Below are 18,469 nucleotides of genomic sequence, written 5' to 3' on the forward strand. Positions count from 1 at the left end.
CATTATAAGCTATATGCATTATAATGCAAAGGCTGATATGCTGTTTTGATTTAGCCATGGGTTGCCAATTGCACTTGTGCGATGAGTAGACCAACGGACTTAGTTACTTTTCAATTAAAGGCTTGCATCTACATCTTGCATCTTGCAATTTTACTAGAATGAGCGATAGATTTTAATGTGCAGATATGCTGTAGGTGTAGATTGCAGTAGCTAGTTTGTCCAGGACTTCAGGTAATGACATAAACATTAGCAACAGGCTTTGTAATTTCTTATACAACTAACTTATTAGATTTTAATGCAAATTGTTTTGGGTATAAGCTCGCACCAACGCAAAACGCTACAACACTTGTAAGTGTTTCTGCTACAACACTGTAACTAGCAGTTGTGTGCTTCCAAAGCATATCTTCAATTCAGCAATTTTGTTGCTTCTTCTGTTCGATATTTAATTTTCAACTGCTTTGTTTTTAATTTCAGATTGTCAGCTGATGAGGTTACGTTTTACAAACTGATTTTGTTTATATTGAATTTTCTACTTTTCGTTTTGTCCTTTTGGAGAATTATATACTGGTGTTTTAAGCTTATTATGACCACAATCTGATTGATTATTATTATGATATTAGCTTATTATGACCACATTAAATAATTATTCTATTGACTAGTATTATTAATTTAAATTTGTTAAGTTTTTTAACACACAATTCCGATTGAAAGAATTCACAATATTTTCAGGGATTTAACGAGAAAACCACATATTGCTGGTCTCGATACTGACGAAAAGGTTTTGGTGGAACGAATAAAAAACGATTGGGAAAATGCTGGATTAAATTCCGTTGTGGTCCATCCCTATGACGTGCTTCTGTCCTATCCAGTACAAAGCGATTCCAACTACGTTGCCCTGTTAGACAAAGATGGAAACGAATACGAAGTTTCCCAGAAAAAGGAACTGGTCATCGACGAAGAACAAAACGATCCAGATGTTGTGAATCCATTTAACGCATATTCCGCTCCTGGAACGCCATAGGTAACAAGCATGACTTCACTGAATTTTTCTAGATGGTTATTTACAGTGATTTCAAGTGCAATAATATAATCAACATTTGTGACATTACTGCTGAATTTATGTTGCGTTTGTAAAGGTATGCTTATGCTCCATGTCTGAAACTTAGCATTTTTCGTACAGGGAGATCTGGTATACCTAAATTATGCTACAATTGAAGATTTTATTGCATTTGACAGAACTGTTGGCATTGATACAGCAGGGAAAATTTGCATTTCCCAGTATGAAAGCATATTCCGTGGTGACAAAGGTCAGTCTGGAAGATTACGCAAAATCGCTGAATTGGAATCTCTGTTAAAATGCCTCTGTATAAGCATTATCGGCAAAGTTAATTTAAATATAGTTACAACTTTAATATTAGTTTTATTCAATTTAATCATATACATTCCAACTTAATCTTATTCCAATTTAAAGGCTCATTTTGTAAAAAATACAATATTTTTTAGCAAAACATGCCGAGCAATACGGATGTCTAAGACTGATACTTTATTCCGACCCGGCTGACCACACGGTTCCTTGGGCGGGTGTCTACCCCATCGACTGGTATCTTCCTCCAACCGGAGCACAACGAGGAACATTATGGGTGGAAGATGGTGATCCAAGAACACCAAATCATCTTTCCATAAGTAATCTTTACAGCTATACGCATTTATTTTCTTGGGTACTGTAAAGCTAGTTGCACTACTTGCCACTGAATTAATACGCATGCATAATGCATGTATATAAAACATAGGTATGTGGTAAATGATTGAGTAACCATTGCATGATATAGTAACTGAAAGGAAATATTTCTTTTGACAGCTAGTGCATGGCATAAGAACGAAACAGAGATTCCACTGCCAAAAATACCAGTAACGCCAATTGGTTACGGAGATGTATGGAAGTATCTTGAGAAATTGGGAGGCGTTGAAGTTCCTGAATCTTGGAGAGGAGATTTAAAAATCACTTACAGATATCGTCCAGGATTTAAATCGGCTCACGCGAAAAGGTGTAGGCCCTAGTTTTTTATGGTTTTGTTACTAAGTTTCACATATACGTTCGCTAAAACTTATTTGTGCTTTTAACGTTAATAAGAATAAAAAACAACAAAGTACAAAGTAAAAAAGTAAAAAATAAAGTCCAATACAATATTCCAATTCTTTACCATTTTTCTTCAGCAAGATGACTATGTATGTGAAAGCAACCAATCAAGCTGCCATTATACATAACGTCATATATATATAAAAGGAAGTGTGGAGCCGGATATATTATATTTATATTTTATTTGCGGTACAATGTAATTCAGTTTAACTTTCAGTTCAGTTTAAATTTTATTGTAGTTTGGAAATGCTATTTTCACACCTGATATTTCCATACGAAGTTGAAGTTCAAATTCAATTGATAAATTAATTTTCAGCAGCAGTATGTAAAATTTCAATGTATATAGCCTAAACAACATCTTAAAAATAATGTTTAGTTTATCTCACCTTTCCTGGAGCAATTATTCTAACCACTTTCTATTAATGAATTACAAAGTTTGTCACAATGGTGGCAAGCACCGTCATGCATTTATATTGGAGCGACATCGTTAGCTGCGCTCATCAAATACATTTTGCTGACAGCAAACATTCCAAACCGATCTTTAATTTTTATTGCAAACATTATTTACGGAACTTGTGTCCTCAGACTCTTCGTTCAATCCATTACTTATTTGAATGGATTTGTAATTTGTTATTACGTCGCATTTTGTGTTTGGGGTTTACGAGTATTATAACATTTATTATGCATTAACTTTGTGCCCTACGAGCGTTAATAATTCCCCAAATTTGCGTTTTCTGTATAAGTTGCAACAAGATTGTGCAAACCATGTATTTATCAAAAAAAAAATTGATAAACTTCAATCAATAACTAGAAAATACTTCAGCAAGAAATGATGTAATGGTATTAAAAATACCACACAGGCCACTATACAGATCCAAATACCGGAGTCATGTCTAGTGTTTTTGTTAGTGTGATGTAATAAGAACCACCATCTTAATTCGTCATAACTAAGCGATAAATTTGCTTTTTTTGCCACTTAGTTATGGCAGTAACTGCTTAACCACTAAATATTAGTACAAAACCTTTCTCTAGTATATTAACTGACGACTACTATTTCATTTAAGACCAACTTGTTTATGAACTTGCACCTTACTTTAAGCAAGTGCGTCCTCAGATTATGCGAGTGTATGCGGGTATTGTATTGTTATATTTGCATAAAAATAAAATGTAGTGTACCAGTTTAACGCCAATTTACTCCATCCTCGTGTTTCATATTTTATCAGCAGCATCAACGCTTGGTCCTGTCACACTCGAACAAAAATTAAAAAAATAATAATGAATCTTAAACGATAATTGCAATTATTGTCTTATCAATACTATTAAATTAATATATCGTTTTCTGATTGTCCTCACCAAGATTGTCCAGGGGACACTTTTTTTCTGTCCCATCTACTGTAATACTATAGAAATTCTCTTACCGTTCCAGGCAATTTCCTGTTCTTTTCATGCAAAGTACCAGCGTCGTAACCAAGTCATCAAACTTGAGTCGCAAGTCAAGTCAAGTCATTTACTTTTAAGACTAAAGTCAAATAGAATATTTTAACACAAGTGACTCGAGTCAAGTCGAGTCTTATTAATATTCGAAACCAAGCCAAATAAAAGCAAAAACACCCTTTCCAACAACAACAAACGTTTACGAGCATAACAAATTTTGCTTCAATTGGCTGCAACGTACGCATTCATAGGCAAATAATATTATTTTATGTTACACTTTATTGTATTCTGACTAAAGAATAGAGATTTGTTTTACTTTAAAGCTAAAACGTAATCAAAAAGACCTGACTCAAGTTAAGTTGAATCTTTGAAAAAAGGACTACATTCATTACAAATCTGCGAAGTACTGTACACATTACATCGTGACCAGTTTCTAGATCTATACGACCAAGGCACCAACATTTTTACACATACCTTTACATAAATGTTAAATGCAGAATATTCATATTTTCTGAATTACACTTGTACGCAATTAATATTATGGAACTATATTTCTGTTTCTGTATTAAATATTCCGACATGTGGAGCAAAAAAGATAATAATTCCTAACAAAATAATATTCTTGCTTAAAATTCCTTTCATATATGCCACAGTTGGCATATATTTTAGTCACTTCATGTGTCTAAGTTGTGATCTTTCGAATGAAATCTTAAGTCTAACTGGTAGAGTAGATTCTGTTATGTTGTTTAAATTCCATTGATTTAATACGTTATGAAAGCCTTGATAAGTTCATACATTTTCATACTTAATACTTTTTTGTTAGTCGATAGTGATCTAAAATCAATTTAGTCTTTCGTATTTGGCTATATATTCTTTGAATGCTGTATAAACATGTTTTATAAGCGTTAACAACAATAAATATCTCTTTGCAAGTACTTGCAAAATAACGTTTCGTGGAAAGGCTTTGTCACTATTTGTCAATTAAATATGCTAAGTAAACTGGCACAGCCATATTTCGTGACTGCTCAAACAGTAGAGGATTGACATGTGCAAGTGTTGTAGTTAACAACCGATAAAAAATTTTGACTGGCGAAGTTAGTCATTAGTATAATCAGTGTTTGGTCAATATTTTGAAGACCAGCGATTTTATATAAACGAAGACAGTTTAGAGCTTCACTGTGCTTTGATTAAGTTATATTTAATACAAACTGAATTGTTTCAGGATAGAGAAAACAGGAAATGACATTCTCGAAAACCAAACTTGTTGCGTTAAGTTTGGTAATAGGATGTGTTGGGCTGGGGATTGGAATTATAATAGGTTATTTTGGAATTCAAGAGTCTGTTCCAACTGAAAACGAGTCTATTCATAAGAAGCTGATGAAAGAAATTTCCAACGGAAGGATAGAGCAAAATCTTTGGTTAGATTTCATAAATGTGTTATACGTATAAAGTTCTATAACATGCTCAAGTGTAGCACATATGTACAGTACGTATTAAGTGAATAGCAAAATGCTGATGGGCAAATCTGAAAGTAAACACAATATAAGCCTATGTGATATAACGGGGGGCGGGATTTTCCCACTTTTTGTTGATGTTGGAACGCATTCCCATAAAGTGTTTTGCTATAAAACCCTATTAGGTTACCCTATAGCAGGGGTGGCCAACCAGTCAGAGACTAAGAGCCTCACTTCTTACTGTGTTAAGTGCAAAGAGACACATCATACACATTATGATTTATGACGCTTTTTCTTATTACGTCATAATACTGCATCAGATATTGTTTCAGTTTCATCATCTTTATTCTGGGTCGAAATCTGATGTAATCAGTCATAATCAAATATCAATTGAACATTAGCCAGTCGAGATTACTTTTCTGTATTATTTATCTGCCTAAAATGGGTAAAATGTGCTCTCTTTTGGAGGTCCAATATGAACGAAAGAGCCGCGGGTTGGCCAGGTCTGCCCTATAGGGTACGTTTCTGTATTAAATCAATATTTATATATCTGATAGGACAAATATCCTGCAGCAACTGGTCCAGAAACATGGCGTTCAGAAATGCGACTAATAGGAAGCAAGAATAGGCTATATCAAATCCAGAATGGATGCAAACATTTCAGTTGCAAACGTTTTACCAACTGAATTAACTTTCATTGCATAAGAAGTTATACAATGCACTTGGCTGTCACCAATAGAAAGAAGAACGATAAAAGTCTAATAGAACTTGATTTTTGATAATTAATATAAATTGGTGCATATCGGATCGAAAACAGGTTTGCTTTCATACAATATTTTAATTCATGTACTTCGACATTTGAATATAATGAAATCTATACTGCATCAGCACAAACCGTTTGACCAGTATTAAGTAGATTACGATTTAAGTATAGCTAGTGGTTGCAGACTATCAAAATCTAAACAGGCAGTTGATTATTGTAACATTCTGTTTTGAAGCTTCTTATTGAAAGTATAATCATAATGGAAATGAATTTTCAATGAGGTGAACCGAAGCAATCTTTGATTGGTTTTATTTAATTATTTGTTTGACTTGTACCGTATATGATTCCTGTGCTGCTTATTCTGTTCATCAACGCAGACTTGTAGTTACGTACATACCGCAATTACGCTCACTTCTTTGTTGATGAAACAACGTTTTTACACTCCAAGTGGCGGCAGGTTTTAAGTAGGGTAATTGTTTAGCCACATCATCTCGGCTGGTCTTATCCTGATTTCGGTTGGAATCAGTTTAGCAGACACTGTGTTATACGAATGGTTGGCGATTGTGGATTTAAATATTTTTCATCATCTTTTATATAGTTTTTTGTCTTGATATCCAGGTATAGACATGAGCAATCGGGTGTAACATGCGATTTACATCAGTATATATTTTCTATAAGATGCTTTGTCACTTATGATTTATAAAGTAAGAAAGCATTGACAGAGGCAGATCCCTGAAAACAAGCATATCCAGATTTAGGTCTTCCAACATATCCTTTAGCGTGGCTACTTCTGCACAATCTAAACAGTTGTTGCTTTCAGAGTTTTAACCGATGTGAATCGTATTTCTCCTAAGTCAAGTCAATGTAGGTCAACTGTAAGTCACAACCACAATGAATTTAATGCTTTTTACAACAACGTTTGTTGACGTCAAAGATTGTAAGTTGTCACAAATTAGGCGGGTTTATATTATTTTTGGCAATTATACTTTACTGCTAAATTACCTGCTTTTGCTACTTAACTTTTGGTAATCACTAGGGCAACCAAAAGTCAATATGGTCAATTTTTTTTAACCTGCTCAGAATGCTATCAAACAAGCACAAAACAAATTTCAGCTTTGTACGACGTGTGGTATAGAAGTTATTAGGTCAAATAAAGTCAAAATGTTACGTTAGGTCAAAATACGGTCAAATTGTTTCTTTAGGTCTTCTTTTTAGGTCAAAATCTATTAAACTTGTAATTTTGTAACCATTTTGTAATATTATTCTTCCGTTTTTCTCTTTTCTTGTAACGCAAACAATTCCAGTGCCCCAAATTATACTTAGAACCAAAGCCACAAAGAGAGGGAAGGCTTTTCAGCGCGTCTGGTGACGTCACGATGTGAAGGCATTGCATTTGAAACTGCAAGTTGTCAATCTTAATACGCAGAAACGAAAAAAAGTCAACACTAGAAAAGCGTTTTGTCAATTTTAAATGCAGCTTTAGATTAGAAATTTGCTGTAGACAGTGTAGAGACTATCAGTATAGCGTTTTTCAAAATAAGGTCAAAATTGAAACTTTTTAGGTCAAAATAAGGTCAAAATTTGCAAATTTTAAGGTCAAAATTTAAACTTTTTAGGTCAAAAAACTGGTTGCCCTAGTAATCACATACCAGCACCGGAACTTAAGTCAGGTGTTAAAAAGAAAAGAACTATGACCTTATAATTGCGCAGGTTGTTAATTTGTACCCCTGGCGCGACGTCACAAAAACTACAGGTTGATAAGAAACAAAGATCAGGACAAAGAATCTGTGCCAGCATGGGTTCCACTATAATGAAATTCCAGCGTCTTTTTGATGGAAATCGGCGCCATTGGTTGCTGCTACCAAGCACATCAGAACTTTTAAAGTTAAACTTGTGTGACGAGTGTTGATTTAGATGCCAGGCAGCATCCGTATTTTGCCGTTTGCATACTGTGACTGGTAGGATTTGATCGTCCATGCTCATGGCCAGGTTTCTTCTAGTTTGGCAGCAGGCAGGCAGCAGCAGTTTGTGTAGCAGGCGAATTGCATGGAAAAATATATTGTGTATAACCTGTAAATGCTTTAACATGAAATATAGTTTTCTAATAAAAATTTTGTCCTGTTTTCTTTTGTTTTTGTATTGTTTTTGCTTTTGCTCTTTGTTAAATAATAATTTCTATCTGTTGTGAAGGGATATTACGAGAAAACCACATATTGCTGGTCGCGATACTGACGAAAAGGTTTTGGTGGAACGAATAAAAAACGATTGGGAAAATGCTGGATTGGATTCCGTTGTGGTCCATCCCTATGACGTGCTTCTGTCCTATCCGCTACAAAGCGATTCCAACTACGTTGCCCTTTTAGACAAAGATGGAAACGAATACGAAGTTTCCCAGAAAAAGGAACTGGTCATCGACGAAGAACAAAACGATCCAGATGTTGTGAATCCGTTTAACGCATATTCCGCTCCTGGAACGCCATCGGTAATCATTATTTACTTACAATAATTACGGTAATCAGTGATTACTAATCACTGTTACCATAATTATTTATTGGTATCCTGCATAACGGTAAAATATCACAACTATTTCAACCAGATATCATCAAACAGCAGTTATTATAAATGTTAGGATATTTTACAATGATTTATTACAATTGATATATATTATATTTTATAATACATATACTTATTTATATTCTATAAAAGACTTCTGCTGAGCCTTATAATAAATATATTTGTGGCGAACAATATCAAAAACTGTCAAAAAAATCAAAAAAGAAACAGTCCCATTACTGGCCGTGTTGGTAGTTCAAGTGTGAAACCTTTTACCGCTCCAAATTTTTTGCCTCTTTAGGCACCGCTTATAACAAGGCAGCCTTTTTGTTTTTACAAAGGCTCAATGCTAAAAAGTTAGCGCGGTGAACGGAATCTATCAATTCCATCGACTCCTCACACTCGAGTCGCAAAGCACGGACTGTAACAAAATTAGCCTTTACCGTCGGTCAGATCGCCAGAAACTATTGGTAAACGAGATTTACGAGAAGAGAGAGCCGACCATAGGCTTGTGGCAAAAAATTTGTCTGACTGGTGGAGGATAGAAACACCTCTGGCGATTTCTCTCGAGATGAGTTCTCCGCCAGCCTTTATCAAATAAAGTAAGGCAAGGCTCTGGGTCCGGACAACATTTCCGGAACATTCATTCTCCATTCTGGTCCTGCGATAAAATCTTGGCTGTTTTGTTTTCTGTCTTACTGTTTGGGACACCACCAAATCTCAAAAATATGAAAAAAGATTCCTTGTAGTCCTGATTCTTAAGCATCATAACTCGCTAGGGTACTATATCCTCTTTGTATGTGTCTACCAGAGCCTTCGAACGCTTGATTTATACGCTGACTTCGAACCGATATTATCGACCCCTATCCCTTCCCTGGGAGCAAGCTGGGGTTTGACGCGGGAAGTCAACCGTAAACCAGGTCATTCTTACGACTCTGCACATCGAGAACAGATCCGAGGCTAAAGAGAGGCCAGCGCTGCACTCCTAGAACTTACATCCGCCTGTGATAGAGTATGATACAACTTACATCCGTCTTGCCTGCAAGTTGTTCCTTCTGGTCCCTTTGCACATGGTCCGTTTGATCAAGGAGCTTGTCTGCAACAAGAGCCTCGCTCTCCACGTCCTGAAAGCTAGGCAATGTCCACTCACCAAGGACAGCTAAGTCTGACCCACTAAGCCCCCACTCAGGACGTTAAGCTGCAAGTGACAAAGGGAACCGCCCTTATTGAAGTGAAACAACAAATAACAACAAACAACAATATTGCAGCTGAATGTAGAGGGCTGACTGTCAACAAACATCTCGCCCTCAAGCAATGGGCTCTTGTATTTCTGATTACTATACGCACCCGACTGGTGTCGCAGTACAAACACTGATCAAATCAATATGCCTGCGTCCTACACCATTGGAAAGTCTTGTCTTCCTTCGTCCGGCAACAAAGCAGCTTTACCTGCTCTACTCGAAGCTTTTTCACTTAGCAAATAAGCAAACTCGACGAGTTAAATCTGCATCTGCTTAAATGTTTAGGATGAGCCACATCATCAGGCCTCAGTGTGACTCGTTGGGCAAGCCGTAAAATGGCGTAAATTAAAGGCAAAGTGTGAAGAAAGTCTTGCCAGACTTCCCAATTTTATCACCGCAGCCTACCCCCGCCCTAACGTAGTTTTGCTTCCAAATATCACTTGAATACGGTTTAATCGCTTGCGAACCTGTGTCGGATGTTATCGCTTAACCTTATATAAATTAAGAGTGGTTATTCTACGGTTTGCGAGTGTGGCGCCAAGAAGCAAACCGTAAACTACGTTATGTATCCCAGCATTCCATCTTTTATCCTCTCCACGAAATACATGGCCGGCAAATTTTAAATGACAGCACGACCCAGTGGTAGTGGCTGCTCAAATAGTGCCGCGACTTTTATAATCCAGATGGCCGGACAACATCTGGCTCACACGAATAACTAGAACCTACCAAACATCATTTCGTCGCAAGTACGTCTATACGCGGACGACTTAGCGACCGTGTACTCGGCAAGAAATTGGGGAACATTACAAGGAAAAATTTTAAAATTTTGCCATGACATGGTTTACCTCCATAAATAGTGGCCAAGCAAAAGCTAAACCGTGTCACCACTCTTCCACTTTAAACTTTAATTTCAATTATTATACATAAGAGAATGTGCGTATATGCAAACCATAAAAATTTCAATTCTTCCTTATAGAAATCTTGTGTGTGCTTTTTTCTTGTATAGAAATTTCTTTTCGTAACTTTTGTTAAGCGTCAAATGCAATGTTGAATGATAGATTACATATATCCTATCTCAAAGGAAATACCAAATTGCCTACACAGAAGCAGACTAACTAAAAAGTCTTTTTTCCTTTGGCGTCCTGACTCATTTTCTTAGTCGTGAAACTGATCACTCTTCAAGTGAGGATTCTGAAATCGAGAATGTTTTGAAAATAGATAATAGACGGAGGCAAAAGGGATCTTTGGTTAGATAAAAATACTGCCCAAAACAACCAAAAGAAGTCATTAATACCAAAGATTCACAAAAATTTCTTGAAAAATATCTTGATGACTGTTTGCAGTAATCTGGCATGTCAAGCATGGATGAAGATAAGACAGGATGTGCTCTGAACAAATCAAAAAGCCACATACAGTATCACAACAATTTGACTTCAATAAAGTTAATGTAAGGATCTTTGCACCAGGCAAAACATGTTGACAAAATCAATTAAAATCAAACATGCTACCAAAATTGCACAAAGTTTGAGCTTTGAAGTACCAACTGTCATAAACACGCCGAATGTTATAACGAAGAACAAAGTTTCTTGTTATAAAATATACGTGTTTCATATACAATATAAGGCACTTGATCTCGTCAAATATAAATAGCATAAACATCCACGACCCAATCATACAGCATAGAGCAAAATCAATCAAAAACAATTTTTTAAAGGCTTTCAACAAGAGCACAAACAACTGGCAAAACATTCTTTGACAAATAATTTTCCACTTCGTCAAAGAATATTAGATGATATGCAAACTATTCGTTGAAACAAGTGAACTAATGTTTGATTGTATGAACTGGAACTTTTTAACAAGTTTTTTTGCCTTCTACAATGATGTTGACCACATGTTGCTGCTTTGTTAACTTTTATGTTTTACTTTTTGTAGGGAGATTTGGTTTACGTTAACTACGGTACGATTGACGACTTTATAGAACTAAACAGAAATGTTGGCATTAGCACATCAGGAAAAGTTTGCATATCGCGATATGGAAAAATATTTCGAGGAGATAAAGGTATTGAGAATATATCAGATTTTTACCAAATATAACTGTCGTAGTATTTAAAAAAATGCTACATAGACGTTTTTTCTTACTAAAACAGTAGGACTAAGTTATTTTCCACACATTTCGGTGTCTAGGACGATGCCAATATCTGTTTCCTTACAGCTTTTGACCACGTAGCTGCTTGAGCAGTAAACGCTACAAAACTTGGCTTGACGCCACATTGCTTGGTGACGCTGCGTGTTTACTTCTTTCTCACAACCGAGTAAACCCATATACAATTTCCAGGAATAAATCTGTTATTTTTCAGCAAAACATGCCGAGCAATACGGATGTCTAGGACTGATACTTTATTCCGACCCAGCTGACTACACAGTTTCTTGGGCGGGTGTCTACCCCAGTGACTGGTATCTTCCTCCAACCGGAGCACAACGAGGAACATTGTGGGTGGAAAATGGTGATCCAAGAACACCAAATTACCCCTCCATATGTATGTAGTCTTTGTTTTTCATTAAGCTTTTACTTCACGTTTATATCGTGTTCATTTTGCCAGCTAGGCCTATATAGTCGAAACGTATAGAACTGTACTTTCCTTGGAAAAATTTTGAAAGTATTTGTTTGAAGACGTTAGACAACTATTGTGTTGCAATATTATTCCATTGCATAGGCTTACTTCAAAAGGCCGCTAGAGAACACCTTTTTTCTTTTATAAGTCAAGCAGACGACTTATATTAAGCAATTTTAACGAACAAGTTTGAATAAACAATAAACATGTTTTAATATGTATGAAGCTAGTGCATGGCATATGAGTGAAATGGAGATTCCATTGCCAAAAATACCAGTAACGCCAATTGGTTACGGAGATGCATGGAAGTATCTTGAGAAATTGGGAGGCGCTGAAGTTCCTGAGTCTTGGAGAGGAGATTTAAACATCACTTACAGATATGGTCCAGGATTTAACTCTCACACTGAAAGGTAATTATTCGCCGTGCAGCACTCTGAAGCAAGACTTGCGTCAAATATAAAGTTTGTTGTTTTTAAATTTTGGCCATGATTTTTTCATTTGTCTTGCTTGCTTATATCCTAGACGTTTTTATTATTTGGTGAACTAGATCTTAATGTTTTACTTGGTTTTCAGCAAAATCAAAATGTATGTGAAAACGAAGAATCAAGCTGCCATTATACATAATGTCGTTGGTTATATACAAGGAGGTGTTGAACCCGGTACATGTCTATTGTGTTTTGAAGTTGATTAAATTATTACTTTGTTGGAAACTCAAACAGAACTTCTAAGTAGCAGAGTAACTATTATTTACTAGTTAAGAAAACCGTTATACTGTATACACTACACGGCTATTTGTCCACTCTTGGTTTATAGCTATTAAAGTTACATATGTGGTTGATGACGTTTTGTAGCTATACTAGCATAACAAACTATGACCATCATGCAAGGAGCATATCATTTTCACCCAGATAGATACGTCATTTTCGGCAATCACAGAGATGCTTGGGTGTTTGGTGCTATTGATCCTTCCAGTGGTACAGCTGTGTTGATGGAAATGGTTCGAGCTTTTGGTAAAATGGTTAAACAAGGATGGCGACCACGACGTACTCTGGTATTTTGTAGTTGGGGAGCTGAGGAGTATGGTCTTATTGGATCGACCGAATGGGTTGAGGTAAGACTAGTAACAGTTCTATACAATCACATTTAATATTGCTCTCTTGTTATTAGCATCATACTTTGATGATGCAAAAATGTTTCTTTTCTTGTTGGTTTCAGGAGTTTCAAAAAGAATTACAAAGCCGAACAGTGGCGTATTTAAATGTAGACAGCGCTGTAAATGGAAATTTCACCTTCAGGGGAAGCGGCGTAAGTAGTCTTCGTGACGTTGTATTTGAAGCTGCCAAACTCGTGGACAACCCTGACTCAGCCGAAGTCGCTGCAGGTCGTTCCACCGTGTACGACACTTGGAAACTAAAACTGGCAGATAATGACAACTTGGACATTCCTTAGTAAGTTTTTTGTCGGAAAAGTCAGCATTTTCATCCACCGAACAAATATGAGAAATAATTTTTGTTTTTCAGTTTTGGCGGTTTAGGCTCTGGAAGTGACTATGCTACCTTCTTGCAAGTAATTGGCATCTGCTCCATAGACTTACGTTACGTATACGATTACGTGAGTCCTTTTTTTCGTATTTATCTCTAACTATACCGTATAGTTTGGTAGCCTACTACAAATGTCTACGCTAGTTTACGGTAGTAGGCCTACTAGGCGCTATACACAAAAAGTGGCTATTTTTACCTCATGATCGCAAGTCGTACCGACGGGACAAACCGAAAGGCTGGAAAGACGCTACCTGTTGAAATTATAACCTATGCAAAACTGTTTGGTGACAAGCGAACACGTAAAGCTCATTCTCCAGAATCACTTCACAAACCCTGTCAGCAGCATTGCATCCTACGTCTTGCATGGGTCAGAAATTATGCCCAGAATAGAATAGTACAAGCAGGACTGATCGGGTTTCTAAAATTTGAAATAGATCGCATGATACGTGACAAAATCATACAAAATCCGAAAAATAACAACAATCACTACAAGTTACATAAATATATAGCAAACACAGAAACTAGGCACAATTTTACTTACATGTCAAATGTTTTTGAAATAGATATAACTGGAGTAGAAACATCAATTTTCAAACGTTTTTACTTTGTACTAACTATGCAGAGTTTTGAAAATGAATAAAGGATGAGTTTTGGGCATTATAGAAAAGAATTACAATATAGATTCAGCCGGTTCTTGGAATTTTAATGACCTCCGTGAACCGGTTGTTAACAAGTGTAATAGGCCTATGTGTATATCGGCCCAGGGTCAATATGGCATACTGCTATATTGAGAGAACCTGATGACAAAATATTTGAATCCCACCACCGTCTGTACCTCTACTAAATTGTATACTAGTAATATAATTATAGCATTTATTAACTGTCATAATATTTGTTTACAAGAGTTACGCAGCTCAACAAATACCCGCTTGTTTAAGCCTCTTGGTTCAAATAAGGACTCAGAAACAATATTCGTGAAACAAGAGCTCACTTTGCAGCAGGATAAAAGCTACTGTATGAGTGTGGCAAAGCGGATAAATGTCAAAAACTTTGCAATTCAAATAAATAAATTACGATATCAGTAACAGCTATACCTTTGTTGAATAACATGGGTTGAAGGGTTACATTTCTATTGTATTAGTCAACAGATTTGGGTTCTTATCCTGTTTATCACTCGGTGTATGAGACGTTCGAGCTTGTGAGCAAGTTTGTTGATCCCGATTTCAAGTTTCATCAAGCGGTTGGAAGAGTATGGGCAGAAGTTGGAAGAAAGCTCTCAGATTCGGTTGTCCTTCCAATTAATTGCCGGCTATATGCAAAAGATCTTCAGAAAAAGGAAGGTTCACTCATAACCGAATTTGGGGAAAAGATGAGTGATCATGGAATAGATTTAAGTATGATTTACAACTTAGAGTGAGGGCAAGTCCAAAAACAAGTTGGCCTTAAATCAAAACGTAGTTGCCAGTAAATAAACTGGTGAATGGATTTTTAATAATATGTAGTGGTTAAGCCAGCGCAACACTGATTGGTTGTGCAAGGTTGACGTTTTCACGCTTGCCCTCTCGTCGGGCCATAGTCGAGGCGAGCTCATCTGTAATATAAGTTGCGCAGTTATCACAAATCTAGTTTTGTCAATGTAGCTTCCATTAATATGACTGCCATTAAAAAGTGCGTGACAGAATGTTGAAGTGGCAAAGAAAAAACAATAGCGAAATAAGAAAACATGTTGATATCACATTAAAACAAGGCGATAGCTCAAGACTGTGAGCTTTTCTTTTATCGACATTTAGAAATAGAAATTATGAGTGAGTGAGTTAGGGTTAATAAGTGAAATAAAATTTGCTGAAATGTTTTTTCATTGGTTTTGCGCGATCCGACCATTAACTTTGTATCATCATGAAAACGATTTGCTTTAAGATGATTCTTACATATTTTTAAATGTATATATACAGTATAACTTAACTTTACTGCCAACTTCCTGCTCTCGATGTATCTTTTTTACAAACACTTCGCTAATGAAATCTTAGGGACCCATGTTACAGGCGCATGGAAGCCTTTGACCTAGATTAACCTGTAGGCTGTAGCCTACTCGCACTGTTGTGAGGTGGATACGATTGAAAAAAAGTTGTTAATGTTTGTAATTGTTTAATATTTTTTAACACTCCATTCGCTTGTATACGGAGCATTGCACACACCCATAAAATTGGTTAGCATCTATATTAACCAGTACAAATAAATCTATATTAACCTAATGGTATGCTAGTTTATTGTTCATGCAAAATGTTCTTGTTATATACTTAAGTACGCCTTTACTATATCTATTACCATTTACTTGTTGGCCACAGAAAACATTTTACAGTAGTCATACTTGATCGAAATACCGGAGTCATGTCTATTGCTTATGTTATAGTGATTTAATACGAACCACCATCTTCGTCATAACTAAGCGATAAATTTGCTTTTTTTGCCACTTAGATATGGCAGTAACTGCTTAACCAATAAATATTAGTACAAAACCTTTCTCTAGTATATTAACTGACGAATACTATTTCAGTTAACGAAGACTTGTTTATGAAATTGCACCTTACTTTAAGCAAGTGCGTCCTCAGATTATGCAAGTATATGCGGGTATTGTATTGTTATATTTGCATAAAAATAAAATGTAGTGTACCAGTTTAACTCCAATTGTCGGACGTCTTACTTAATTTCTTACTAGAGCTACTTCAAGACGCCATCCAAATGTTTGCGACTGCTGCAGAAAAAATTCACAACATAGCTGATGCGTTGAAACCGAACGAGTACAAATGATTACATACAAGATATGCACTTATGTTGTATAAGCTGGTATAAGTCTATTGCTTAATTATCGCATTCTATTTCAGTTTTTACGCCAATCGAGCCTTAAATGATCAGCTGATGCAGCTTGAACGAGCTTTCATTGACGTAAACCCTTTGCCGGGAAGAATCTCATACAGGTATATAATTCAATCTTTTAAAATCACAGGTATATTGGCTAAGCTATGTGTCAAGAAGCTTTCCACAACAATATTACTTTATTTCATTTGTATGAAAATGATTGTAACACCGTGAATTGCTGAATGATTTGACTGATTCCCGTTTCGTTATTTTATTTGGCCATAGACATGTCATTTCTGCTCCAAGTTTGCACAACAATTACGGAAACACTGCATTTCCTGGTTTGGTTGATGCCATGTTTGATATTGATGCGGACCCAGATCAAGAAGGACGCTGGGATGAAGTTCGGAGGCAATACTCCATCCTCGTGTTTCATATTTTATCAGCAGCATCAACGCTTGGTCCTGTCACACTCGAACAAAAATAAAAAACACAGACTGTAAGACAATAATCAATCAATCAAAATAAAAAGGGTGTGTTATAAAGCGGTCAGCGTGTTATAAATGTTAAACTCAAGTAATCGCAAGTTCCTGATTTTTACAAACGTAAGTTTATATAACATTACAAGACATTGATTTACTTATATATTTTACTGTTTGAAAATGAAAGTTAGGTTTAATGTTTCAACCTGCATGATGCACAACTATTGACTTGCATTTGGTCAATTGCGTTGATAAGATCGTCCAGAATCAGTTATGCGGAAATTGCTTCAACTGGCCGATGACAATAAAAAAAACAACGAGGTGCTTAAAGGCAACCACATTTCCGCAGCGCAAGGGGTAAAATTTCGATCTTTTATCCAGGAAGTTATTAATTGTAGGACAAGCGATGTTACATATATGAGGTCGTACGGTTCCCATTCTAGGCGCAGAATGAAATCAGAAACAAACACTAAGCTCTTCATACGATAGAAATATTTCACAAAATTATGTGCTACTTTGTTGTCATCTCCATGACGAAAAGGAAGTATCTTTTATAAAGTGGTAAACATGGTATCTCAGTGAGATAAAGGCAACTCCGTTCGCTTTGTACTGTACTGTATTGTACTTTGTACTCTTTCTGTATTCATCATCTTTCAACTTGGAAATTTGTTAAATCATTCAATAGTCATTGCGTTGTAGAATTGTCTATCTGCAAAGGTGTTACCCGGACTCAAAGACTTCGTCAAAACTTCTACATAACAACAACCAAATCAACACAGCTTTCAGTCCCCCTTTGTTGGAATGACGGTAAAGTCGATCTTACAACAATCACACTGAGGCTGAATTTACCCAACCTTTCAAAGCTGAATGGTGACTGAATGTGATAAGATTCGTCTTGAAATGTTAAGCGCCGTTGACAGGACATTTTTTTTGGCTTACCTTTTTTCGAGTGTCATGGAGTTTAAAAAAACCAACAACTATGGCTTATGAGTGTTATCAATATCATTTTACTATGTAAGGCATCACGTGACAGGAAGAAACGTGCATGAAGGTTATAGTAATATAGATACGGGGTCATCCTAGTTACAGGGGCACAGTAATCTGCTTCAAAATAATTGTACTTACTGCTCACTGCACATGCGTGAAATATTGAAAAACTGGAACCGTAGAAGAAGCCCAAAAGTACTTGATTTAAAATTCATCCAGTAATGAAAGGTAGAACGAAGTCTTAATTACACACCCACACTGTAAGAGCAAGTGCGGCGAAACACAGACTGTGAGCCTGCACCTCGCTGTGTCGAGAGGTGCTAAATGAGACGGTATGAGTACGTCGCTATTTTGATAATTTTGTTGGGTGAAAGCACGGAATGTTATCATTTTATTAATGGTTACCAAC

At 36.2% G+C, this 18,469-nt stretch overlaps 1 protein-coding gene and 1 long non-coding RNA gene across 8 annotated transcripts; both read left to right on the forward strand.

Moving 5' to 3' along the window:
- The first annotated feature begins 1,562 nt into the window (after positions 1-1,562).
- LOC143463113 (uncharacterized) lies at positions 1,563-2,938 on the forward strand. Its single transcript, XR_013118255.1, has 3 exons — positions 1,563-1,683; positions 1,859-2,045; positions 2,215-2,938. It is a non-coding gene; the product is annotated as an uncharacterized LOC143463113 (long non-coding RNA).
- Positions 2,939-4,785: 1,847 nt separating this feature from the next.
- Positions 4,786-17,230, forward strand: LOC143463114 (putative N-acetylated-alpha-linked acidic dipeptidase). Of its 7 annotated transcripts, none has more exons than XR_013118256.1 (14): positions 4,786-4,989; positions 7,979-8,270; positions 11,515-11,641; positions 11,940-12,119; positions 12,421-12,604; positions 12,768-12,853; positions 13,103-13,305; positions 13,410-13,642; positions 13,715-13,805; positions 14,877-15,129; positions 16,290-16,363; positions 16,452-16,533; positions 16,618-16,710; positions 16,877-16,925. XR_013118256.1 is itself a non-coding variant. In XM_076961488.1 (13 exons), exons 1-13 carry the CDS (start codon positions 4,811-4,813, stop codon positions 17,076-17,078), a joined length of 2,205 nt encoding a protein of 734 aa, XP_076817603.1. In that variant the 5' UTR covers positions 4,786-4,810; the 3' UTR covers positions 17,079-17,230. The 7 variants fall into 7 exon arrangements, 3 of the variants coding, with proteins under 3 accessions (XP_076817603.1, XP_076817604.1, XP_076817605.1); XR_013118257.1 differs by having other exon boundaries at positions 16,290-16,353; XR_013118259.1 differs by having other exon boundaries at positions 16,290-16,332.
- Positions 17,231-18,469: the final 1,239 nt, after the last annotated feature.

The sequence above is a fragment of the Clavelina lepadiformis genome, chromosome 6 (genome assembly GCF_947623445.1).
Source record: "Clavelina lepadiformis chromosome 6, kaClaLepa1.1, whole genome shotgun sequence".
In the NCBI taxonomy this organism is placed as follows: Eukaryota; Metazoa; Chordata; class Ascidiacea; order Aplousobranchia; family Clavelinidae; genus Clavelina; species Clavelina lepadiformis.